The sequence below is a fragment of the Salvelinus alpinus genome, chromosome 32, assembly GCF_045679555.1.
Source record: "Salvelinus alpinus chromosome 32, SLU_Salpinus.1, whole genome shotgun sequence".
In the NCBI taxonomy this organism is placed as follows: Eukaryota; Metazoa; Chordata; class Actinopteri; order Salmoniformes; family Salmonidae; genus Salvelinus; species Salvelinus alpinus.
The window spans coordinates 18,234,871-18,262,505 of record NC_092117.1 but is presented as its reverse complement, the minus strand read 5'-3'; the positions used below and the strand labels follow the sequence as shown (position 1 = coordinate 18,262,505).

General features: G+C 42.5%; 1 protein-coding gene across 1 annotated transcript in view; it reads left to right on the top strand.

Annotated features, from left to right (window-relative positions):
- The first annotated feature begins 6,204 nt into the window (after positions 1-6,204).
- Positions 6,205-27,635, top strand: part of LOC139562210 (cGMP-dependent protein kinase 1-like) — a 189,722-nt gene continuing 168,291 nt past the window's right edge. Inside the window, exon 1 of the mRNA XM_071379678.1 lies at positions 6,205-6,882. Within this exon, the coding sequence (XP_071235779.1) occupies positions 6,623-6,882 (260 nt within the window). The 5' untranslated portion in view covers positions 6,205-6,622. The remainder of the gene's footprint in view (positions 6,883-27,635) is intronic.

Sequence of the window (27,635 nt, the reverse complement as noted above, 5' to 3'; positions counted from 1 at the left end):
CCATTACATTTGTAACTGGCTATACTTATTTCACCACTTACCATAATGAGACACAAGTTTCCATTCTATTTATCAAAATATATTTGTAAACATACCATTAAAAAGTAACATGATGATTGAGTGTCTATATAGCTGTACCATGATATTTGCATTGCTACTAAGTAAACCTCCAATTGGTCCCCACTATTCCACCCGCTAAAAGCCCTCCTCATCCCGAGTTGGGTTGTCATCCCAATGCTCGGCAGACCACGCCCAACCCCCCCGTATCCCATAGCCCTGAAAAGACTGGGATCCATCCTTCGAAAAGACCGGGATCCATCCTTCGAAAAGACCACACAGTGCCATTTACAGAACAGAAGTAGATCAACCGCCAAATGCATTTCCATCGCCCTCACCTCGATCTGTATTATATATAGCCATAAAAAAAGATATACATATATTTTAAAAATCATGTTTCTTATTTTCCATAATTAGCTATTAATATTTGTAGTAATGTGGGCAGTTTATGCAAAGGATTTTACCTCTCACCAGTCTCGCCATTACCAAAATTACATTATTACAAGCAATTATTATATTAGCAAACAATTATTGTGAATCATCCTACCCTAACATATTTTACTCCTTCTCAACAGTTGTGGGATACACACACACCCACACACTCATACACACTCAACCCTTTCCCCCCACACAACCATAGGCTCACATTCTCAAAAGTTGTACCATCCCAGAGCACACCTCAAGAAAGGTCTTGATTTACAAATGCATATACATTCATAAATCATGTATATGCATTCGTATATATCATGTATATGCATTCTGAATCAGGGTTAGTTTGGCAGCTGGGGTGAAAGAGAAGCGATTACGATAGAGGAAACCAAGTCTAGATTTAACTTTAGTCTGCAGCTTTGATATGTGCTGAGAGAAGGACAGTGTACCGTCTAGCCATACTCCCAAGACACACCTGTGGGGAGAGGAGCTTTCTTCTTACCAAACCACATGACCTTTGTTTTGAAGGTGTTCACAACAAGGTTAAGGGTAGAGAAAGCTTTGTTGTAGAGTGTTTAACACAAAATCCGGGGAGGGGCCAGCTGGGTATAAGACTGTATCATCTGCATATAAATGGATTAGAGAGCTTCCTACTGCCTGAGCTATGTTGTTGATGTAAATTGAGAAGAGCGTGGGGCCTAGGATCGAGCCTTGGGTTACACCTTTGGTGACAAGCAGTGGCTGAGACAGCAGATGTTCTGACTTTATACACTGCACTCTTTGAGAGACATGGTTAGCAAACCAGGCCAAAGAACCCTCAGAGACACCAATACTGCCTGCAGCTATGGAACTCTGACCTGTTCACCGGACGTGCTACCTGTTCCAGACCTGCTGTTTTCAACTCTCTAGGGACAGCAGGAGCGATAGAGATACTCTGAATGATCGGCTATGAAAAGCCAACTGACATTTACTCCTGAGGTGCTGACCTGTTGCACCTTCGACAACCACTATGATTATTATTATTTGACCCTGCTGGTCATCTATGAACATTTGAACATCTTGGCCATGTTCTGTTATAACCTCCACCCGGCACCGCCAGAAGAGGACTGGCCACCCCTCATAGCCTGGTTCAAATCAAATGTATTTATTTATATAGCCCTTCTTACATCAGCTGATATCTCAAAGTGCTGTACAGAAACCCAGCCTAAAACCCCAAACAGCAAGCAATGCAGGTGCAGAAGCGCGGTGGCTAGGAAAAACTCCCTGGAAAGGCCAAAACCTAGGAAGAAACCTCAGTTGATTATTGACAAGTTTTTCCAACACTTTTTATAAACAGGGTAAAATAGAAATAGGCCTATAACAGTTAGGATCAGCTTGATCTCTTGATCTTTAAATAAAGGACAAACCATGGCTGCCTTCCCGGCAATGGGAACCTCCCCAGAGAGGAGAGACAGGTTTAAAAAGTTCAGAGATAGGCTTGGTGATTATAGAGGCAGCAACCTTAAAGAAGAAAGGGTCTAAAACATCTGATTCAGCTGTTTTTGGGGGTCAAGTTTAAGGAGCTCCTTTAGCACCTCAGACTCAGTGAACGCCTGCAGCGAGAAACTTTGTAGCGCGGCAGGGGAAAAAGAGGGAGCGGCATCGGGGCTCGTCGCATTAGAAGGGGTGGGAAATTAGGAAATGTTGGAAGGGCAAAGAGGCAAGGCTGAGTCAAATTTGAATCCTGACTTAATGAAGTGGTGATTAAAGAGCTCAGCCATGTGCTTCTTGTCAGTAACAACCACATCATCAACTTTAAGGGACATGGGCAGATTTGAGGAGGAGAGTTTATTCTCCAGGTCTTTAACCGTTTTCCAGAACTTCCTGGGGTTACACCCACAGAGGGAGAATTACTCCTTAAAGTAACTAACTTTGGCCTTTCGGATAGCTTGAGTGCACTTATTTCTCATTTGCCTGAACTAGAGCCAGTCAGCCTGAGTATACGTGTGCCGAGGCTTTCGCCAAATGCAATTCTTGAGGTGGAGTAACTCTGCAAGATCACTGTCGAACCAGGGGCTGAACCTGTTTTAATTCTCATTTTCTTGACGGGGGCGTGTTTGTTAACAATATCACTGAAAATATCAAAAAGAAGGCCCACGCGTCTTCGACAAAGGGGATCAAGCTGATTCTGAACCAATTTACAGAGGCCAGGTCATGAAGGAAGACTTGCTCATTAAAGGTTTTTAGCAAGCGCCTATGACAAATCAGGACAGGTTGTTTCACTGAGCAGCCATTACGAACACAGGCTGTAAAACAGTGATCATTAATTTCACATTTCCACAAACTTCAAAGTGTTTCCTTTCAAATGGTATTAAGACAATGCATATCCTTGCATCTGGTCCTGAGCTACAGGCAGTTAAAATTGGGTATGTCATTTTAGGCAAAAATTTATAAAAAAGGGTTTGTTAACCTCTACGGGATCGATGTCCCCCCCCCCGCGGGACGGTTGAGCTAACGTAGGCTAATGTGATTAGCATGAGGTTGTAAGTAACAAAAAAAAAACAGGGCATAGATATATCTGATATGCGCAGAAAGCTTGAATTCTTGTTAATCTAATTGCACTGTCCAATTTACAGTAGCTATTACAGTGAAAGAATGCTATTGTTTAAGGAGAGTGCACAATTATAAACTTGAAAATGTATTAATAAACCAATTAGTCACATTTGGGCAGTCTTGATACAACATTTTGAACAGAAATGCAATGGTTCATTGGATCAGTCTAAACCTTTGCACATACACTTCTGCCATCTAGTGGCCAAAATCTAAATTGTGCCTTTGCTGGAATAATACATTATGGTCTTTCTCTTGCATTTCAAAGATGATGGTACAAAAAAAGATATATATGCATGTTTTTGCTCTGTATTATCTTTTACCAGATCTAATGTGTTATATTCTCCTACATTTACCCTGTCTCAGTAATGACCAACACATCTGGATTGGAGCTGCGAACCCACACTTTCAATTTATCCATTTTAGGTAATACGCTTCTAGTGTTAACGTGCAGAAAACCCAGGCTTTTATGAGAGCAGAAATCAGTGAAACAGATATCAGAGCACAAGTCAGAATTGGGCCTAGCAACGTTAGATGGGCCAGGGTGTACATGCACATTTCCAGATATCATCAACAGTAATACAATCAAGGCAAGGCAGAGGACAGGGAGAGCTCTGCAGTGTTGATTTATGACATTTGAGTGTGCATTAGATGGCAACAAGATCATATCTGTATAATGCACGGCTCCATGTCACAAGGATCTGTACACAATTCCTGGAAGCTGAAAATGTCCTAGTTCTTCCATGGCCTGCATACCCACCAGTGACCCATTGAGCATGTGTGGGATGCTCTGGATCGATGTGTACGACAGTGTGTTCCAGTTCCCGCCATTGATGAGGAGTGGGATAACATTCCACAATCAACAACCTGATCAACTCTATGCGAAGGAGATGTGTCGCACTGCATGAGGCAAATGGTGGTCACACGAGATACTGACTGGTTTTCTGATCCACGCCCCTACCTTTTTAAAATATATCAGTGACCAACATATTCATATCTGTATTCCCAGTCATGTGAAATCCATAGATTAGGGCCAAATTTATTTATTTTAATTGACTGATTTCTTTATATGAACTGTAGCTTGATTTGATTTTTAACTCAGTAAAATCTTTGAAATTGTTGCCTGTTGCATTTATATTTTTGTTCAGTATAATTAGGATTTTGTGCAAAAAGGTTCACTTGACTGGTAGCTTAACAGGTAGAGTAGGGAACTATGGCACATTCAGGGTTGTCAGGGTAAGAGGTTGTAAATTTATGCAACTCTGTGTGTCATGGAACACACCTTCCACGTTGTTCATTATTTTCAATAGAATGCATAGTTCCTCATTGATTATCTTTTAAATAATGAGTTGGAATATCAGGTTAGAATCTTAAATCATGCTGCACTTTTTTGCCTTCAAGTTTACTATTTTTCAAAAACGGAATCTATGGCAGTATTTAGGATGCTTAAGACAGAAGCTTATGCTATACTAAATGTTCAACAGTGCAGAAAATGTAGTTTCACATAAAAACAAATCTAAATAGCATGCATTAGACAGGAGAGGCCTGAGTTGATTATCTCTTTTATACCATGGCTATAGTTGAACACATTTGCCACTAGAAATGTGTTCATTTGCTGGTAGAAATGTGTTCAACATCCACTGAACTAGCTAGCAAGTTAACTAGATAGCTACAGTAGTTGCTGTGGTAACCAAACAAACGGACTTGCTAGTTTAGCTAACAAAACCATCAGTCCTAGCTTGCTATTATGAATATCAAATTCAACAATACACATAATGTTTTCAATTCAATATTTGCTTTAAAAAGCAGCTCAAACAAAACATGTAATAATTCACTTTAGCCATTAGATTCTAATGTGCCAATATACTGTGTGTTATTTAAGCAATAAGGCACGAGGGGTTGTGGTATATGGCCAATATACCACTGCTAAGGGTTGTTCTTCCGCAGGAGTGCCTAGATACAGCCCTTAGCCGTGGTATATTGGCCATATACCACAAACCCCCGAGGTGCCTTATTGTTATTATAAACTGGTTACCAACGTCATTAGAGCAGTAAAAATAAATGTTTTGTCATACGCTGCTCGAACCACCCAGTTTATATAGGGAAATAATGCACGCCCTAGAATGCCCTTCAAGCCAATAAGAAACAAGTTTTCAACAATGCCATGGTTAAAAAACGCTACTAACGGAATTGACTTTCCGCTGCGCCATGGAGTTTTGCTGAAAACAGAGCAGAAAAACATCTCTATATGATAATCACACGCTGCTATTGCTGACCAGCAGATGTCACTAATCTGTATTGTGAACAGATAATGAAACTCCGAGTAATTAACCGTTTTTCGGAACAATTTGGTGAAAGCGCCAAAGCCTTCAGAAAGTCTCGATTTCCAATACTAATTTCAGGCGTTGTGAGGGCTGTCCTTGGGGCCACCTGCCTTGGGGCCAATGAGGAGCTGATGAGCAAAGGCATATCGGCCCAACGTGGGCAGCCTACATGGGTCCAGTGTTTTAACCTGCATTGAGCCCACATCGTGGCAATATGGGCATGTTTGCTGGGAAAAGATGGGCTTATTTTAGGCAAAGTGAGGGCTGCCTGATATGGGCTGCCCACATTGGGTTACACTGGGCCAATGCCTTGGGGGCCAATGTGAGGCTGATGAGCAAAGGCGCATCGGATTTGCCAAATGTGGGAAGCCTAGTGGGGCCAATATTGTAGCCTACATTGGGCCCACATCATGTTTGCTGGGGTACTACTCTGCTACAGACCACCAAGGATTGTGACAATGATGTGCTGCTTACACAGTTTAGTTGACATATTACAGTTTATTCTATTAAACATTGTGTTCGGTTGGAGGGGACTCTAAATGTTTGATTGAATAATTAAATGGTCCTTGTATGGAACCACAAATTCCATGTCTAAAGTAATTACATGGGTTGTTATTGCCTAAAGGAGTTTCATATAGGCTGGTCTAATGACAAAACGACAGGATGGGTGTTTTTGGGGATGCCCAAACTAGCACTCTAATCTAACAACCTTGTAAATCAGATCCCTAGCCAGATCGAGTTTCACTGGGCTGCGTCAGCCTCTCGGATCAAAGGGCGTTCCAGAAGCTTTGTGTTGATGATTGTAACGGTGAGAATTTAACAATTGGGGCAGTCAGTGATGCACAGTCGCGGTTACAGTCTGGAGCGCACACCGAGTTTCTCTGCAGCATGACGGCCTGCGTCCCCAAAGAGGAAGGGCTGCTCTAATTGGTTTGTCAATGAAGGATCATCAATAGTTCCTAACTTCCCTGGAGGTCCAGGGTCTCTGTATGTGGACCAGTGCTGCTCGGATTTATCAACCGCCGGCTCGACTGTTTTAAACACCGATTTAAATCTCCTCCTCTCAGCACCTTCCGAAATAAACACGTGGATTACAAAGGGATCCTTCTCCATACGCACAGCGGAGCCTCGTTTATCCATTGTAAACAACGGAATTCTGACCGTAAATATCGGAATTGTGTTTTTCGAGGGGAAACAACTGTGAAGTCTCCGCAGATTTCATCATGAGCGACCTGGAAGAGGACTTTGCCAAGATTTTAATGTTGAAGGAGGACAGGATACGGGACTTGGAGAGGCGTCTGGCGGACAGGGAGGACGAGATCCAAGAATTGAAGAGGAAACTGCACAAATGTCAGTCCGTATTGCCCAGCGCTCAACTTATAGGACCGAGGACCAGGACTCGGGCGCAAGGCATCTCGGCGGAGCCTCAAAACTACCAAGACCTGTCGAGACAAGCCTTTCGGAAATATGTCAAGTCCGACTGGTAAGAGAGTTTAAAGTGGTTGTTATTGGTGTCGATTTATTTAGGGTTTATATACGGCAAAACAAGTCTATTTATTCATCGTGTGCAATTGATGGGGTATAGAAAAAACTGAACAAATGTAGCCTAATGGTAAGGGTTGCATTTAGACTAGCCTACTTGAAACAGATAGGTAGACATGAGTGTGATGTCAGCCCATTGGATGTCAATCATTCACAATCACAACAGGGCTGAGCCCTCCTACTGTGGAGATGGAGACGCGCTTCCGTGAATGGGGTAGCGCGAGAGCGTTCATTCTTGGGGCGGATGGCGTAGCGCCAAGGTAGGCTTCCGAGAGAAGTTTATGATTGATCCGATCCATCTTTGCATTCCCACCGGAGGTAGAGTGGAGGAACCACGATGCATTATTGGTTTTAGTAGCTGGATGCTGAGCGCCCGAAGTGCACGTCTGAGGATATTTAAAGGGATAGTTCACCCAAATTACAAAATTACATCAGTTACCTTACCCTGTAAGCAGTGTATTGACAAGGTATGACAGAAATATATTGTTTGGTTTATTTTCCCTGGCACTGTTTCAGAATACAATTGTGGCACAAATCCCATTTAGCATTGGCACAAATCCCATTCAAGCCGTGGGACCGATATTAGCATTGTTAGTTAATCATGTTGAAATCATCTATAAGTGTGTGGAAAGCCGTATTAATATATATTAATTACATTTTTTATATCAATAACTGTATTTTTTATATCAATAATGGAATTTTCAATATCAATAATTGCATTTTTCATATCAATAGATCCCCATAGGATTCAATGGAGAAATCGTTTTTATATTAGTAATTTAAATGTTATGTCAATAATTAGAAGTGTTGATATCAAAAAATTGATTATCGATATCAATAATTTGAATTATTGATATAAGAATGATCATTTTTCAGTGAAACATTTACACAAATTCTAATGTCAGACACACCTGAATGTCCTTCCAAGAGGTGTTGGGTGTTCCTGAATGGTCTAGTAGTCTCAGTCCTGACCTTAATCTGATTGAAAATCAGTGACAATCATTGAATATTGCTGTCCATCAGTGATTCCCAACCAAATGTACTGAGTTTGAGCAATTTTCACAAAAACGATGCATATATGTTGCCCTAAGAGTTGTGCCAAGCTGGTATAATGTTATTCAAAATTATTCACAGCTGTTATGGCTGCCAAAGGTGCTTCCACCAATTATTAACCCTGGGGTGTGGAAACATATGCAATCAAGACATCTTAGTTTATTATTTTCAATACATTTTGAAAATGTTCTATCATTTTTCTATCACTTTGAAAATGTGGAGTAGGTTGTGTATATCAGTAGGAAAAATATATAATTCTATAAATGTTTTGATTTTATTTTAAGGAATAATATAAAATGTAATACATGTTTTGATTTAATCGGTAGGAAAAATATCAAATTTAATAAATGTTTTGATTTAATTTTAAGGTAGCAAAATGTGAAGACTGCAAGGGGTGTGTAGACTTTCACAAGGCACTGTATGTAGGAGCATGCAAATGTAATCCCGCCCCAATGAACCAGTCACTGGTTTGAATCCAGACTGTATCACATCAGGCCGTGATTTGGAGTCCCATGGGGCAGCGCACAATTGGCCCAGTGTCGTCCGGGTTTGGCCCGGGTAGGCCGTCATTGTAAATAACAATTTCTTCTTAACTGACTTGCCTAGTTAAATAAAGGTTAAATAAATAAAATAAAAAGGTCATTATAATAAAGTGTTTGATATAAATACATTATTGATATCAATAATTAAATTATAGATATAAAACATTTGAATAATTAATATTGACAATTGAAAATGTTACATAAACAATTCACATTTTTGATATTGATAAATACTTTTTTGATATAAAATATCATTATTAATATAAAATGCAATTATTTATACATATTTTCAAATGAATATATGTTAAAACAGATTTCTATAATAAGGGACTTTGTTGAGCTTCACAATACATCTGAGATACTTTGTGATAGTTAACACATGAAAAATTATAATATTGGTCCCATGATCTGAATGGGATTTGCGCCAAAAATTCTTAAACATTAGCATTTGGAAACAGCACCAGGGAAATAAAACCAGTGCATGGATTGCTGTCATACCTTGTCCATAGGCTGCCTACAGGGTAAGGAAACCAATTTCATTTAGTAATTTGGGTGAACTATCCCTTAAATACTCCAATGGATAACTCTTTGTTTGACAATATGCTCTCCTCATCACCTTGCTTTGCGCCTCTGTAGCTTCAGTGTTTGATGTTCTAAAATATCAGGGTTCATTCTTTGAAGGACTGACTCCCTTGGTCTGGTAACTGACTGTGAAATTTTACATCCTGATAGCAAACACAGAGGAAATTAATGGAAACAGATCTGTTATTTTAGAATGGGATGAAGGCCTCTTCTGTAGGCCTAATCAGATTGATTCAATGATATCCGGCCTAAGAAGTTACTAAGCATACACTTCAGATAAACTATTGATCAAAATATTTGAATATATTCCTGACAATTTAACAAGGGAAATTCAACATACCACAGTCATGCACAAATAGCACCTACATTAGTTTTCTGTTATTTTATAGGCTTCCTAAACAACACAAGCTCATTCATAAAGTCTGCTTCACTGTGGATTTCACTGTCATTTCCTTTTTACTCTCTGAAGGTTGTTCCTGTGATATTGACACGCACCCACCCACCCACCCACACACACACACACACACACACACACACACACACACACACACACACACACACACACACACACACACACACACACACACACACACACACACACACACACACACACACACACACACACACACACACGCATCACATATCCTCAGTACAGTAATAAAAGCTAATCAGGACAAATGGCTTGTAATAGGGTCGTGCCACTTCAAAAAGCACAAGAAAGAGGATTTTGAAACCCACCATTTCAGATTGTCCTGAAATTGCTTCTGTAGTTAGTAACAGATACAATTAGAATCCATGAAACATTTTGTTGAATTTTGTTGAAATTAAGCTTATTGATTGCACCCAAAATAGCCATTTTAATTTATAGGATCCAGCTAATATTCAACAAATAGAGGTCAAAAATATCCAATTTGGACCAGACTTCTTACTACCAATGAGTGAGACATGAGGATTTTTTGTTGTTATTGTTGTCAAAAAGCCACCCATGCACCCCCCACCAAGGAAACTCAAACAACAAGCTCCCGCGCTCAGGTCTGTTCAACGCTGGTCCGACCAATCTGAATCCACGCTTCAAGACTGCTTCGATCACGCGGATTGGAATATGTTCCGCATTGCGTCCAACAACAATATTGACGAATATGCTGATTCGGTGAGCGAGTTCATTAGGAAGTGCATTGACGATGTCGTACCCACAGCAACGATTAAAACATTCCCAAACCAGAAACCGTGGATTGACGGCAGCATTCGCGTGAAACTGAAAGCGCGAACCACTGCTTTTAACCAGGGCAAGGTGACCGGAAGCATGACCGAATACAAACAGTGTAGCTATTCTCTCCGCAAGGCAATCAAACAGGCTAAGTCCCAGTACAGAGACAAAATCGAGTCGCAATTCAACAGCTCAGACACAAGAGGTATGTGGCAGGGTCTACAGTCAATCACGGATTACAAAAAGAAAACCAGCCCCGTCGCGGACCAGGATGTCTTGCTCCCAGACAGGCTAAACAACTTTTTTGCCCGCTTTGAGGACAATACAGTGCCACTGACACGGCCCCCTACCAAAACCTGCGGGCTCTCCTTCACTGCAGCCGAGGTGAGTAAAACATTTAAACGTGTTAACCCTCGCAAGGCTGCAGGCCCAGACGGCATTCCCAGCCGCGTCCTCAGAGCATGCGCAGACCAGCTGGCTGGTGTGTTTACGGACATATTCAATCAATCCTTATCCCAGTCTGCTGTTCCCACATGCTTCAAGAGGGCCACCATTGTTCCTGTTCCCAAGAAAGCTAAGGTAACTGAGCTAAACGACTACCGCCCCGTAGCACTCACTTCCGTCATCATGAAGTGCTTTGAGAGACTAGTCAAGGACCATATCACCTCCACCCTACCGGACACCCTAGACCCACTCCAATTTGCTTACCGACCCAATAGGTCCACAGACGACGCAATCGCAACCACACTGCACACTGCCCTAACCCATCTGGACAAGAGGAATACCCATGTGAGAATGCTGTTCATCGATTACAGCTCAGCATTTAACACCATAGTACCCTCCAAACTCGTCATCAAGCTCGAGACCCTGGGTCTCGACCCCGCCCTGTGCAACTGGGTCCTGGACTTCCTGACGGGCCGCCCCCAGGTGGTGAGGGTAGGTAACAACATCTCCACCCCGCTGATCCTCAACACTGGGGCCCCACAAGGGTGCGTTCTGAGCCCTCTCCTGTACTCCCTGTTCACCCACGACTGCGTGGCCATGCACGCCTCCAACTCAATCATCAAGTTTGCGGATGACACTACAGTGGTAGGCTTGATTACCAACAACGACGAGACGGCCTACAGGGAGGAGGTGAGGGCCCTCGGAGTGTGGTGTCAGGAAAATAACCTCACACTCAACGTCAACAAAACAAAGGAGATGATTGTGGACTTCAGGAAACAGCAGAGGGAGCACCCCCCTATCCACATCGACGGGTCAGTAGTGGAGAAGGTGGAAAGTTTTAAGTTCCTCGGTGTACACATCACGGACAAACTGAATTGGTCCACCCACACAGACAGCGTTGTGAAGAAGGCGCAGCAGCGCCTCTTCAACCTCAGGAGGCTGAAGAAATTCGGCTTGTCACCAAAAGCACTCACAAACTTCTACAGATGCACAATCGAGAGCATCCTGTCGGGCTGTATCACCGCCTGGTACGGCAACTGCTCCGCCCACAACCGTAAGGCTCTCCAGAGGGTAGTGAGGTCTGCAGAACGCATCACCGGGGGCAAACTACCTGCCCTCCAGGACACCTACACCACCCGACGTCACAGGAAGGCCATAAAGATCATCAAGGACAACAACCACCCAAGCCACTGCCTGTTCACCCCGCTATCATCCAGAAGGCGAGGTCAGTACAGGTGCATCAAAGCAGGGACCGAGAGACTGAAAAACAGCTTCTATCTCAAGGCCATCAGACTGTTAAACAGCCACCACTAACATTTAGCGGCCGCTGCCAACATACTGACTCAACTCCAGCCACTTTAAAAATGGGAATTGATGGAAATTATGTAAAAATGTACCACTAGCCACTTTAAACAATGCCACTTAATATAATGTTTACATACCCTACATTACCCATCTCATATGTATATACTGTACTCTATATCATCTACTGCATCTTGCCATCTTTATGTAATACATGTACCACTAGCCACTTTAAACTATGCCACTTTATGTTTACATACCCTACAGTACTCATCTCATATGTATATACCGTACTCTATACCATCTACTGCATCTTGCCATGCCGTTCTGTACCACCACTCATTCATATATCTTTATGTACATATTCTTTATCCCTTTACACTTGTGTGTGTGTATAAGGTAGTAGTTGTGGAATTGTTAGGTTAGATTACTTGTTGGTTATTACTGCATTGTCGGAACTAGAAGCACAAGCATTTCGCTACACTCGCATTAACATCTGCTAACCATGTGTATGTGACTAATAAAATTTGATTTGATTTGATTTGATTTGGTGGTCATGAAATTTTGTCAGCCGGTGATTGTCAAGCAAATAACTGCCGGTCTCACGGTAATTAACCATTAATTAACATAAACACATTTACCATCTCCTGGCTTCCACACATGGCCTACAAGCCTTTGAGGCAGATCTTTGGAACATTTAAATAAATAAGTCTAATACATCCATGTAATGTAGTCTACACCGTCACAATAAATCCATTATTTATTTTAGACAGGTCTAAAGAAACATGATATGAAGAAAATGTTGTCTATTGCAGAAGCACAGTATAGCATACTCTTAATTGTCCTTATGTTAGGCCCTGATCCGGCTATGCCAGATGGCTGTGGGCTACACTAGATAATTTAACAGACAAGATTTGCTTAGAATTCCGTGACATTGTTTTATATTATTTTATAGTATGAAGAATACAATTAACCACAGCTGAATAAAATAGAAAGGATATTTTCTCCAAACGATTTGAGGGCGTGCGCACATGCGACTTTTCTGTGTTGAGCGGTTAACAAAGAAACAGGTACTCCTATATGCTTAATTTAGAATTATTTACGTAACTTTAGTTGTGATACAAGCTTTGGGCTGTAGGTTTAGATTTTTAATACATTCTAAGGCTGCATGATGCGACTCTAATCATGATTTGAAAAAAGTTGCATGAAACGCATGAGCTCTGCTTTGTTTTTTTGTGCAGGCTGTACTAGAGGTCGACTGATTATGATTTTTCAATGCGGATACCGATACCGATTATTGGAGGACCAAAAAAAGCTGATACCGACTAATCAGCCGATTTCCATATACAGTGGGGAGAACAAGTATTTGATACACTGCCGATTTTGCAGGCTTTCCTACTTACAAAGCATATAGAGGTCTGTAATTTTTATCATAGGTACAGTGGCCTAGCCAGTCTCCAGACCTGAACCCAATATAAAATCTTTGGAGGGAGCTGAAAGTCCATATTGCCCAGCGACAGCCCCGAAACCTGAATGATCTGGAGAAGGTCTGTAATGGAGGAGTGGGCCAAAATCCCTGCTGCAGTGTGTGCAAACCTGGTCAAGAACTACAAGAAACGTATGATCTCTGTAATTGCAAACAAAGGTTTCTGTACCAAATATTAAGTTCTGCTTTTCTGATGTATCAAATACTTATGTCATGCAATAAAATGCAAATTAATTACTTAAAAATCATAAAATGTGATTTTCTGGATTTTTGTTTTAGATTCCGTCTCTCACAGTTGAAGTGTACCTATGATAAAAATTACAGACCTCTACATGCTTTGTAAGTAGGAAAACCTGCAAAATCAGCAGTGTATCAAATACTTGTTCTCCCCACTGTATATATTTGTAATAATGACAATTACAACAATACTGAATGAACACTTTTATTTTAACTTAACATAATACATCAAGAAAATCAATTTATTCTCAAATAAATAATGAAACATGTTAAATTTGGTTTAAATAATGCAAAAACACTGTGTTGGAGAAGAAAGTAAAAGTGCAATATGTGCCATGTTAAAAAAGCGAATGTTTAAGTTCCTTGCTCAGAACATGAGAACATATGAAAGCTGGTGGTTCCTTGTAACACGAGTCTTCAATATTCCCAGGTAAGAAGTTTTAGGTTGTAGTTATTATAGGAATTATGGGACTATTTCTCTCTATACCATTTGTATTTCATATACCTTTGACTATTGGATGTTCTTATAGGCACTATAGTACTGCCAGCCTAATCTCGGGAGTTGATAGGCTTGAAGTCATAAACAGCGCTGTGCTTCAAGCATTGCGAAGAGCTGCTGGCAAACGCAGGAAAGTTCTGTTTGAATGAATGCTTATGAGCCTGCTGCTGCCTACCACTGCTCAGTCAGATTGCTCTATCAAATACCAAATCATACACTTAATTATAATATAATAACACACAGAAATACAAGCCTTAGGTCATTAATATGGTCAAATCCAGAAACTATAATTTCTTAAACAATACGGAACCGTTCCGTATTTTATCGAAAGGGTGGCAACCCTATGTCTAAATATTGCTGTTACATTGAACAACCTTCAATGTTATGTCATAATTATGTAAAATTCTGTCAAATTAATTACGGACTTTGTTAGGAAGAAATGGTCTTCACACAGTTCGCAACGAGCCAGGCGGCCCAAACTGCTGCATATACCCTGACGCGAATGCGCTTTTGTTAAATCATCACACGTTTGGCGAAGTAGACTGTGATTCGATGATAAATTATCGAATTATCGATTGCATTTAATCAATCGATTGCATTGATTAAATGCAACGCGGGACAAGCTAGTTAAACTAGCAATATCATCAACCATTTGTAGTTAAATAGTGATTATGTTAAGATTGATTGTTTTTTACAAGATAAGTTTAATACTAGCTAGCAACTTACCTTGGCTCCTTGCTGCACTCGCGTAACAGGTGGTCAGCCTGCCACGCAGTCTCCTCGTGGATTGCAATGTAATCGGCCATAATCGGCGTCCAAAAATGCAGATTACCGGTTGTTATGAAAACTTGAAATCGGTCCTAATTAATTGGCCATGCCAATTAATTAGCCATGCCAATTGGCCATGCCAATTAATCGGTCGACCTCTAGGCTGTACACACTTCGTCAGTCTCTCATTCACAATTTGATAATGCCTCAAATTTCCCGGCGGGATCCCCTTTGTGTGGCTATAATGCCCCTTAATAAAAAACATGCCTTTTGCAGCCAGTGGCCATTGTGCCCTTGGGCTGAATATAATAATTATAAATCCCTTCTCCTGGCTGCGTGCTTCAAAGCCCCTCTCACTCACATGGCTCTCTCAAATAGGTAAATTATTGTTAGCCAATGCCCGTCACGTGATCGGGTCTGTCTCAAAGGCTACAAGTGAAGACAGACACATCGGGGACACAACTGCGTGCGTCCTTATCCAATTCCAAGGCGCATATTGAAGATATTGGAAGAACTGTCTACATTTACTTTTTGTCAGTCAACATGATGAGTAGGCCTAATGAACAGCAAAAGCACTAGCCTATGTCAATCTACTATCCCATAGTACAAAAGTTGACCTATTCTATTCTGTGCGAGAAATAAATATTACAAACATAGTCTTGGACAGTTGTGTGATGCGATACATCCCAAATAAATACAACCACTTGCATCCCAAAAACCTTTTTAAGCAATGAGGCTGACGCAACAGATCAGAGTGTTTAACTTAAAATTTTGAAAAATTATTGGGCTATTTCTTCATATTATAAGCACAGCAATGTGCACGTGGCAGTAGGCTATAAGTGCGAATGTTCCATAGCGGGAAGACCCCATTCTCAAAAGTGACCACATATGCGATTATGCATGTAATGCTTTTGTTATAAAGGTGTATTTTTATGGTGAAAATGATCTTCCCCAAACATCAAACTCATGCGCTGTGTATGTACAGTATGCCAGTTAGGCTCTACACTTGTTGTAAAGCGAATTAATATGCTTCATTTTAAGTTAAGTTAAGTTATTTGGCCACTTTAGTTGTGATACAAACCTTATCAAAACATATATGCCTATTGGCTAGGCTACATGAGGTGTGTGACTATGATTTGAAAAAGTTGCAAAAAAAGGCATGCGCTGTTTATTGCCTTACTGGACACAAGTTGGGCATCATTCACTAGTGATAATATATTATTCACAAGTGATAGGCTAATATTGTCACCCATCAGACTATTCTTGATTTAATCTTGTCTTTACATATACTAAATAGTATGTGTGAAATGTCTTTTGATTTAGAATGGACCATTATCCTACATCTGTCTCGAAACAGGGGAAGGGGAAAAATATAAATGTAATCTACTGTATGCACTTAAATAACAAATGGAGGGCGCTTTCTCGTGTTTCATTTTCATCCAAGCCAGGTAGGCTATAGTCCTGTTTTAAAGAGAAGCAATGTGCTTAATAGTAGGAAAGTTAAGAAATAAATATAATAGGCCTATCCTGTAGAAAGCTGATGGGGTCCTCTTCTTTTAATAGAGGCCATCACTCTGTTTCCTCACGCAATTGCATAGCCTATTGTGCAATATGAGCTCATGGGCTCTCATGAAGTGTTTGATTAACAGAGTGCTGAGTACCAGGCAGTTAGTTAGTTTGGTAGGCTACTAATGACGATCAGCATCATCAGAACTTGGAGAAGACTAATTACCGTGACTAAACGCTCACATTACTTTAAGACATGAAGGTCAGTCAATCCGGAAAATTTCAAGAAGTTTGAAAGTTTCTTCAAGTGCAGTCGCAAAAACCATCAAGCACTATGATGAAACTGGCTCTCATGAGGACCGCCACAGGAAAGGAAGACCCAGATTTACCGCTGCTGCAGAGGTTAAGTTCGTTGGAGTTACCAGTCTCAGAAATTGCAGCCCAAATAAATGCTTCACAGAGTTCAAGTAACAGACACATCTCAACATCAACTGTTCAGAGGATACTGAATGAATCAGGCCTTCATGGTCGAATTGCTCCATAGAAACCACTACTAAAGGACACCAATAATAAGAAGAGAATTGCTTGGGCCAAGAAACACGAGCAATGAACATTAGGAAAGTGGAAATCTGTCCTTTTGTCTGATTGTCCAAATTTGATAACTTTGGTTCCGAACCGCTGTGTCTTTGTGATTGCAGAGTAGGTGAACGGATGATCTCCGCATGTGTGATTCCTACCGTTACGCATAGAGGAGGAGGTGTGATGGTGTGGGGGTGATTTGCTGGTGACACTGTCTGTGATTTATTTAGAATTCAATGCACACTTAACCAGCATGGCTACCACAGCATTCTGCAGTGATACGCCATCCAATCTGGTTAGCGCTTAGTGGGACTATCATTTGTTTTTCAACAGGACAATGTCCCAACACACCACCAGGCTGTGTGCTGCATCAGATGACCTGATGACCTGGCCTCCAAAATCACCCGACCTCAACCTAATTGAGATGGTTTGGGATGAGTTGGACCGCAGAGTTAAGGAAAAGCAGTCAACAAGTGCTCAGCATATGTGGGAAATCCTTCAAGACTGTTGGCAAAGCATTCCAGGTGAAGCTGGTTGAGAGAATGCCAATACTGTGCAAAGCTGTCATCAAGGCAAAGGGTGGCTACTTTGAATAATCTAAAATATATTTTGATAGGTTTAACACTTTTTTGGTGTTGATTCCATATGTGTTATTTAATAGCTTTGATGTCTTCACTATTATTCTACAATGTAGAAAATAGTAAAAATGAAGAAAAACCCTTGAATGTGTAGGTGTGTTCAAACTTTTGACTGAAACTGTATGTAATGAATTCCCTGTGAATCTGGTGATGGTTATTTTCCCCTGTTCAAAGAAATGTGTCATTGAAGTTGTTTGCATTATTTACCATCAATTAGTGTGAAAGTACTAGACTTTGACCACTAGATGCCGCTTTTCCTGCTATACTGCCACACTCTTTTATACGTTTTCCTGGTCTCTTGCGTTTGCTATTTAGATCACAACATTTCCTTTGCAACTTTGGATAGAAAACCAGTAGCTTCTGCCGACAATTCATACCAGTCTTCCATAAAAGCAATTCCGTTTTTCCTTTGTGTGTGTTAGATCATTCACGGTGAACAAGCAAACCCTTAGGTTACCGTAGTTCTAATGGTTTCAATGTTATGGCCTATAATGCTCTTCAATGGTAACAGTCCCAAACGCACACTGTATATTGTTTTGCAACGGTAATGGTTTTGGGCTGGGTTGGGTTTAATAGTAAATGTCACTAATCACACTACAGATAGAGCTGCTTTCTAAGAATTGTATTGAAAAACATACAACTGCCATGCAATGGTTTATAGTTGTATTATTTATTTTAGGGTTGTCGCAACATTTTACCCCCTAGCCCATTTCTCCATTAAAGTTTTGGGCTTGTAGCAAAATTCTTCATACAGTATGATAATTGCACCATAGGGATAGCCCTCTCGGAGAGCTTCTATGTGTTGGACTATTCAAGGAGAGTTGGGGTTGAAGGATTAGGTTTCTAAGAGAAGGACTAACTGAATTGCTTTCATGGAGAACTTGCTTGAATTGTAATGATGGCCACACAATTTATTTTCATCATCAACAAAAGATATTGGTTTTCTAAACAAAGTTGCAAAGAAAAGGTTGTGATCTATTGGATGTTTGTAGCATGTTTTACATAGATGTTTTGGGGTTTGACTGCTCTGGAGGTTGTTCACTTACATCTCGTGATCTTGACTTTTAGAGTTGCAGAATTGTGATTGGAAAGTATATACAGTGTTTTTAGCTTATAGCTAGCTGGCTGTTTTGATTCAAATAATGCATCCCCGGCTCTGTTGTTTAATCTGACGGGAAGAATTACAACAAGTACTGCATGCTGTTTCTAGAGATGGCAGAAGAGGCTCAGGGACTGTTCTTGACCACTGCCAAGATGTGGTGTTTATTTGTGCGCTTTACAGCAGCCGTGGCATCACCCAGGTGGGTTCCACATGTTCAGCAATGGAGGACCAGTACCTACAGAGGAGTGGGTCCTATAGAGGAACTGACCGTTGGAGAAGCAGATGTTGTGTACTGTTTGTCAGACTGTCTTTGTTTATCTCTGGCTGTACCATCGATGCCCCCTCCCATGAAGCTACACTGCCGTTCCAATCCAAACTGCCTCAGCTTCCAGCCTTTCATCCCAAGCCAAATAGAGACTTTCAATCTCCATCTGTACCATCTCAATTTACATGTGTTGTTTGTTTGTTTCACTTTTTATGCACTTTGAGATTATTTAATTGAATGAAAAGCGCTAAACAAGTTAAATAAATAATAATAATTTTATTATTATTATCTATAAAATAAACACAAGAAATAAGCAGAATGGATGAAAGAGTGTGGCAGTATAGTAGGAACCACTGCATCTAGTGGTCAAAACCTGGTATTTTCACACTAATTTACGGTAAATAATGCAAGTGACTTCAATGACTAATATCTCTGAACAGGTAAAAATATCTGTGGGTGTTTTGACCATTTCATTTGATTTCTCATGTGTTCATTGGTAGGAAGAAGTTTGGTCCAGATCGGATTTTGGGTACTATATTTATTGAATATAATCTGAATGCTATAAATTAAAATGGCCAATTTAGATGCACTTAATTAGCTTAATTTCTAAGAGATCAAATTACATTTCAACAAAATAATGTTTCAGTAATGCCTATCATACCTGTTTCTAACTACCTAAACGATTTTAGAACAATCTGAGATGGTGGGTGTTATGTCTTGCTGAAATGACATGGAACGACTCAATGCCAACATGATGTGCACAGTGAAATTACAGAGCCAAATTGTGTTAACATGAGCTAATTTGTGGCGAGACAATTTTGCACTGTCTCTCGTCATGGTTAATTTACATTACTGAAACTCAAGACTAGATTTGGGTTATTATCTGCCTACAGTTATCAAATACTAACCATTATGTGGGTCTGGATTAGATTGCAAACAGAACCCTCTGCACAAACAATAAAAGGCCAATATAAACTGACTGTCAGGTAACCAGATAATAGGAATTTACATTTTTACACAAACAAATTGCTCTGAAAGAACTAAATGACAAGAAGATGACAAGAGTGTTAATGAATTATACAGTGCTCTGTCAGGCCATAATGATCCTTCTGAAAAAATAAGAATAATAAAGAAATGTTTAGAAATAATGTTTCGATAACAAATGTATTCAGGCCTTTAGGTCTGCTGGTGTTCCATAGCGATTAATGGGAAAGCGCAGTGATTTTCAGAAGTTAGGAACTAGTGTCACGCCGATGAACAAAATCTAGATTTTTCCACAGTTTGCAAGGCAGCTGGCTCCTGGAAACGTGTCACTTTAGCATGGCGCCATCTGTCAGAGGACAATGTCATTATCCATAAAGAGTAATGCCATGAAAGTGAAAAATAATTCCTTTCAAGTCTTCTGGTATTTGTTATCTTCTATTAAGAAGAATACCTTCAGGGTTGCTGATACAGTAGTGGTCCAAGGCCACAGTTAGCTGATGAAAAGGATGGCATGTCTTAATTCCTGGTTAGAGGATGGGATGTGTGTTGTTATTTAACGGATCTGGCTTTGTCTACCTGCTCGTGGCTCTGCTAGGGGTCCGAGACACTGAGACAGAGTGACCTCTATTAGTGTCAGAACCTGGCACCAGCCATCATCGGATTACAGAGCCTGGAGCAATGGATCCTGTTCCTATTGATCGCCATAGGAAAGGGCTGAGCTGGAAGTAAAGGGAGATGAAATTTAAAGCCTTTCTCCGACACAGAGTTGGTTTGAAGGGCATAGGGAGGCAAAGCTGGGAGGGATGGAGGGGAAAGGAGGGGATGAGAGGAGGAAAATCAAAGGGAGAAACACATGTTTAATGTGTAATGTAAATTTGGCCATAAAGTATGTGGATGAAACTTCTAGATGTAGCCAAAAGAGTAGGGTCAGCTGCCATTTAGGTTATAATCTACTTATCTGGTTGCTGAAAGTTGACCTATTGACCATCAGTGTGGAGTAGAGATGTACCTAATGCTTCATTGTCAAGTTTGCTTCATGCACAAGTACAGTGAAATGCTTTTCTTGCAAACTCAAAACCCATCAATGCAATAATAAATAACAATATTTTAATAGAAAAATAAATAAATAATGTTTTTTAGACATTTTTGCAAAAACAAAAACAAAACTGCAATATTACATTTACATAAGTATTCAGACCTTTAGTCAATACTTTGTTGAAGCACCTTTGGCAGTGATTACAGCCCTGAGTCTTCTTGGGTATGATGCTACAAGCTTGGCATACCTGTATTTGGGGAGTTTCTCCCATTCTTCTCTGCAGATGCTCTCAAGATCTGTCAGGTTGGATGGGAACATTGCTGCACAGCTATTTTCAGGTCTCTCCAGAGATGTTCGATCAGGGTCAAGTCTGGGCTCTGGCTGAGCCACTCAAGGACATGCAGAGACTTGTCCCGAAGTCACTCCTGCGCTGTCTTGGCTGTGTGGTTAGGGTTGTTGTCCTGTTGGAAGGTGAACCTTCGCCCCAGTGTTCCTGAGTGCTCTGGAGCAGGTTTTCATCAAAGATCTTTCTGTACTTTGCTCCGTTCATCTTTCCCTCGATCCTGATAGTCTCACAGTCCCTGCCACTGAAAAACATCCCCACAGCATGATGCTGCCACCACCATGCTTCACCGTAGGGATGGTGCAAGGTTTCCAACACACGTGACGCTTGGCATTCAGGCCAAAGAGTTCAATCTTGGTTTCATCAGACGAGAGAATCTTGTTTCTTTAGGTGCCTTTTGGCTTCCGTCTGGCCACTCTACCATAAAGGCCTGATTGGTGGAGTGCTGCAGAGATGGTTGTCCTTCTGGAAGGTTCTTCCATCTCCATAGAGGAACTCTGGAGCTCTGTCAGAGTGACCATTGGGTTCTTGGTCACCTCCCTGACCAAGGCCCTTCTCCCCCGATTGCTTAGTTTGTGCGGGCGGCCAACTCTAGGTAGAGTCTTGGTGGTTCCAAACTTCTCCAATTTAAGAATGATGGAAGCCACTGTGTTCCTGGTGACCTTCAGTGCTGCAGACATTTTTTGGTACCCTTCCCCAGATCTAGGCCTCGAAACAATCCTGTCTCGGAGCTCTACAGACAATTCCTTCAACCTCATGGCTTGGTTTCTGCTCTGCATTGTCAACTGTGGGACCTTATATAGACAGGTGTGTGCCTTTCCAAATCATGACCAATCAATTTAATTTACATTTACATTACATTTACATTTAAGTCATTTAGCAGACGCTCTTATCCAGAGCGACTTACAAATTGGTGCATTCACCTTATGATATCCAGTGGAACAACCACTTTACAATAGTGCATCTAACTCTTTTAAGGGGGGGGGGGGGGGGGGGGGTTAGAAGGATTACTTTATCCTATCCTAGGTATTCCTTAAAGAGGTGGGGTTTCAGGTGTCTCCGGAAGGTGGTGATTGACTCCGCTGACCTGGCGTCGTGAGGGAGTTTGTTCCACCATTGGGGTGCCAGAGCAGCGAACAGTTTTGACGGGGCTGAGCGGGAACTGTACTTCCTCAGAGGTAGGGAGGCGAGCAGGCCAGAGGTGGATGAACGCAGTGCCCTTGTTTGGGTGTAGGGCCTGATCAGAGCCTGAAGGTACGGAGGTGCCGTTGCCCTCACAGCTCCGTAGGCAAGCACCATGGTCTTGTAGCGGATGCGAGCTTCAACTGGAAGCCAGTGGAGAGAGCGGAGGAGCGGGGTGACGTGAGAGAACTTGGGAAAGTTGAACACCAGACGGGCTGCGGCGTTCTGGATGAGTTGTAGGGGTTTAATGGCACAGGCAGGGAGCCCAGCCAACAGCGAGTTGCAGTAATCCAGACGGGAGATGACAAGTGCCTGGATTAGGACCTGCGCCGCTTCCTGCGTGAGGCAGGGTCGTACTCTGCGAATGTTGTAGAGCATGAACCTACAGGAACGGGTCACCGCCTTGATGTTAGTTGAGAACGACAGGGTGTTGTCCAGGATCACGCCAAGGTTCTTAGCACTCTGGGAGGAGGACACAATGGAGTTGTCAACCGTGATGGCGAGATCATGGAACGGGCAGTCCTTCCCCGGGAGGAAGAGCAGCTCCGTCTTGCCGAGGTTCAGCTTGAGGTGGTGATCCGTCATCCACACTGATATGTCTGCCAGACATGCAGAGATGCGATTCACCACCTGGTTATCAGAGGGGGGAAAGGAGAAGATTAATTGTGTGTCGTCTGCATAGCAATGATAGGAGAGACCATGTGAGGATATGACAGAGCCAAGTGACTTGGTGTATAGCGAGAATAGGAGAGGGCCTAGAACAGAGCCCTGGGGGACACCAGTGGTGAGAGCACGTGGTGCGGAGACAGATTCTCGCCACGCCACCTGGTAGGAGCGACCTGTCAGGTAGGACGCAATCCAAGCGTGGACCTTGCCGGAGATGCCCAGCTCGGAGAGGGTGGAGAGGAGGATCTGATGGTTCACAGTATCAAAGGCAGCCGATAGGTCTAGAAGGATGAGAGCAGAGGAGAGAGAGTTAGCTTTAGCAGTGCGGAGCGCCTCCGTGACACAGAGAAGAGCAGTCTCAGTTGAATGACTAGTCTTGAAACCTGACTGATTTGGATCAAGAAGGTCATTCTGAGAGAGATAGCAGGAGAGCTGGCCAAGGACGGCACGTTCAAGAGTTTTGGAGAGAAAAGAAAGAAGGGATACTGGTCTGTAGTTATTGACATCGGAGGGATCGAGTGTAGGTTTTTTCAGAACGGGTGCAACTCTCGCTCTCTTGAAGACGGAAGGGACGTAGCCAGCGGTCAAGGATGAGTTGATGAGCGAGGTGAGGTAAGGGAGAAGGTCTCCGGAAATGGTCTGGAGAAGAGAGGAGGGGATAGGGTCAAGCGGGCAGGTTGTTGGGCGGCCGGCCGTCACAAGACGCGAGATTTCATCTGGAGAGAGAGGGGAGAAAGAGGTCAAAGCACAGGGTAGGGCAGTGTGAGCAGAACCAGCGGTGTCGTTTGACTTAGCAAACTTTACCACAGGTAGACTCCAATCAAGTTGTAGAAACATCTCAAGGATGATCAACGGAAACAGGATGTACATGAGCTCAATTTCGACTCTCATAGCAAAGGGTCTGAATACTTAAGTACATAAGGTATTTCTGTTTTTTATTTTGAATACATTTGCAAACATTTTCTAAAATCCTATTTTCACTTTGCCATTATGGGGTATTGTGTGTAGATTGATGAGGAACATTTTTAATTTAATCCATTGTAGAATAAGGTTGTAACGTAACAAAATGTGGAAAAAGTCAAGGGGTCTGAATACTTTTCGAATGCAGTGTATGTAGAGGGGTAAGGGGACTAGGCAACAGGATATAGGATAAACAGAGTAGCAGCAGCTTGTATGTGACTGGGTGTGCGGGTGTGTAGAGTCAGTATAAATGCATGTGCATATTATATGTGAGTGAGCAAATGATGGAGTGTTTGGGTGTGATGTGTGTGAGTGTGTAGGGCCCTGTGAGTGTGCATAATAAAATAAAAGGTCATTAAAGATACAAGGTGTACAGATAGTCTGTGTAGCTAATTTGTTAGCTATTTATCAGTCGTATTGTTTGGTGATAGAAGCTGTTCAAGAGCCTGTTGGTGTCAGACTTGATGCACCGGTACCTCTTGCCATGCAGCAGCAGAGAAAATAGTCTATGGCTTGGGTGGTTGAAGTCTTTGATGAGTCTTTCCGGGCCTTCTTTTCACACCGCCTGATATAGAGGTCCTGGATGGCAGGGAGCTCGGCCCCAGTGATGTACTTGGCTGTCTGCACAATCCTCTGTAGCACCATGCAATCGAGGGCGGTGCTATTCCCAAACGAAGCAGTGATGCAGCCAGTCAATATGCTCTCAATGGTACAGCTATAGAACCTTTTAAGGATTTGAGGGCCCGTGCCAAACCTTTTCAACCTCCTGAGGGGGAAGAGACACTGTCACGCCTTCTTCACGGCTGTGCGTGTGTGTTTAGATCCTTTTAAGTCTTTAGTGATTTGGACACAGAGGAATTTGAAGCTGTCTACCTGCTCCACTGCCGCCCAGTCGATGTGGATGGGGACGTGCTCGCTCCCCCTTTTTCCTGTAGCCCACGATTAGCTCCTTGGTCTTGCTAATGTTGAGGGAGAGGGTTTTGGTCCAGCACCACACTACCAGGTTACTGACCTCCTCCCTGTGGGCTGACTCATCGTCATCGGTGACCAGGCCTACCATCGTCGTGTCGTCAGCGAACTTGACAATGGTGTTGGAGTCGTGCGTGGCCACACAGTTGTGGGTGAAGAGGGAGTACAGGAGGGGACTAAGCACACACCCCTGTGTTAAGGGTCAGTATGGCAGAGAAGATGTTGCCTACCCTCACCCTCTGGGGTCAGCCCGTCAGGAAGTTGGGATCCAGTTGCAGAGCAAGGTGTTCAGACCCAGTGTCCTAAGCTCGGTGACGATCTTGGAGGGGACAATGGTGTTGAACATTGAGCTGTAGTCAATGAACAGCATTCTCACATAGGTATTCCTCTTATCTAGGTCGGTGAGGGCAGTGTGGAGAGCAATTGAGATTGCGTCGTCTATGGATCTGTTGAGGCGGTATGCTAATTGGAGTGGGTCTAGGGTGGCTGGGATGGTGGAGTTAATGTGTGCCATAACAAGCCTTTCAAAGCACTTCATGATTGCAGAAGTGAGTGCTACAGGGCGGTAGTCATAGTGGCTTGAAGCCTCAGAGTTCTCAGGAACAGGAATGATTTTGGTCATCTTAAAACATGTGGGGATTACAGACTGGGACAAGGAGAGGTGGAAAATGATTGTGAATATGCCTTCCAGCTGTTTTGCGCATGCTCTGAGAATGCACCTTGGAATACCTTCGGGGCCCGCGTCCTTGCGGGTGTTGACCTGATTAAAGACCCTCTCACGTCAGCCTCGGAGAGCGACATCACCCAATCCTCTGGGTCGGTGACGGCCCTCACACCTGTCTCGATGTTGTTGTTGTCAAAACGTGCATAAAATGCATTGAGTTTGTCTGGTAGAGAGGCATCGTTAGGCAGATCACGGTTGGGTCTTCCTTTGTAATCCGTAATGGGCTGTAGACCCTGCCACATGCGGTGGGCGTCGGAGCCTGTGCAATATGATTCCACCTAATTCCTATATTGTCCTTTTGCTCGTTTGATGACTCTGCGAAGGAAATAGCAGGCCTTCTTGTACTTATTTCAGTCTTTTGCTGTAGCATATCACTTGGCCAGGAAAAAGCTCTGTGTGTGGTAGCCCTGTTCTTTAGTTTAGCACCAACCTCAGTGTTAATCCAGGGCTTTTGATTGGAGAAGCAGCAAACCCTTACCATGGGTAAAACGTCGCTGATGCATTTCCAATGTCCGGAAACATATTCCAATCAACGCTAGCAAAGCAGTCCTGTAGCATAACCTCTAATTCTGGTGACCATTTCTCAACGGAGCGAATCGCGGGTACTTTCTGTTTCAGCTTCAGCTTGTTAACAGGAAGCGAAAGTACGCAGTAATGATCTGATTTACCGAATGGCGGACAAGGGAGGGCCTTCTATGCTTGCTTATTATCTACTTATCTGGTTGCTGAAAGTTGACCTATTGACCATCATTGTGGAGTAGAGGTGTACCTAATGCTTCATTGTGAAGTTTGCTTCATGCACAATAGCAGTGGTCTAGGACTTTATCGCTGCTTGTGGCGTTGGAGACGTGTTGATGGAAGATAGGGAATCACATGTCTTAGTGACGCCGAATTAAAATCGCGGCAACCAGAAAGGCAGCCTCTGGGTATAGGTTTTCCTGCTTGTTTATAGCCTTGTACAGTTTGTTAAGCGCCAGCTTGTTCTTTTTATTGTGGTGTATACAGCAGTCACTATAACAGCTGAAAACTCCCTCGGGAGATAGAAGGGTCGGCATTTGACCATCAGGTATTCCAAGGCGGGTGAACAGTGGGTTGACACTTCCACCGCACTGGAATTAGCACACCACTTGGAGTTGATGAAGAGGCAAACCCCTCCCCTCTCGATTTCCCTGACTTCACTGTCCTGTCCACCCGGTGAATGGAGAATCCATCGAGTTGGATAGCCATGGGGTTATGTTGTCTGAGAGCCAAGTTTTTGAAAAGCAAAGAATATTGCAGTTCCGAGAGTCCCGTTGGTAGCCAATCCGCGATCGGAGGTCATCCATGTTATTATCAAGTGACTGTACATTATCCAGTAGAATGGAGGGAAGAGGTGGCCGGTTTTCCCTTTGCCTTAATCTCACCAGGATCCCCCCTCTCTTGCCTCTGTAACACCGTTTTTTCCTCTTGGGTAGCCCGGAAATTGGGTTGGAATTACAGAGAGAGTACAGGGTAGATGAATCGAAATAGAAGCAGGAATTGGGGTAAGTAACTGCCGATCTGATGTTCAAGAGTTCGTGTCGTGAAAATAGAGTAGAAATAAATGACAAAACACCAAAGTTGGGTCGGAGTTCGCAAAAC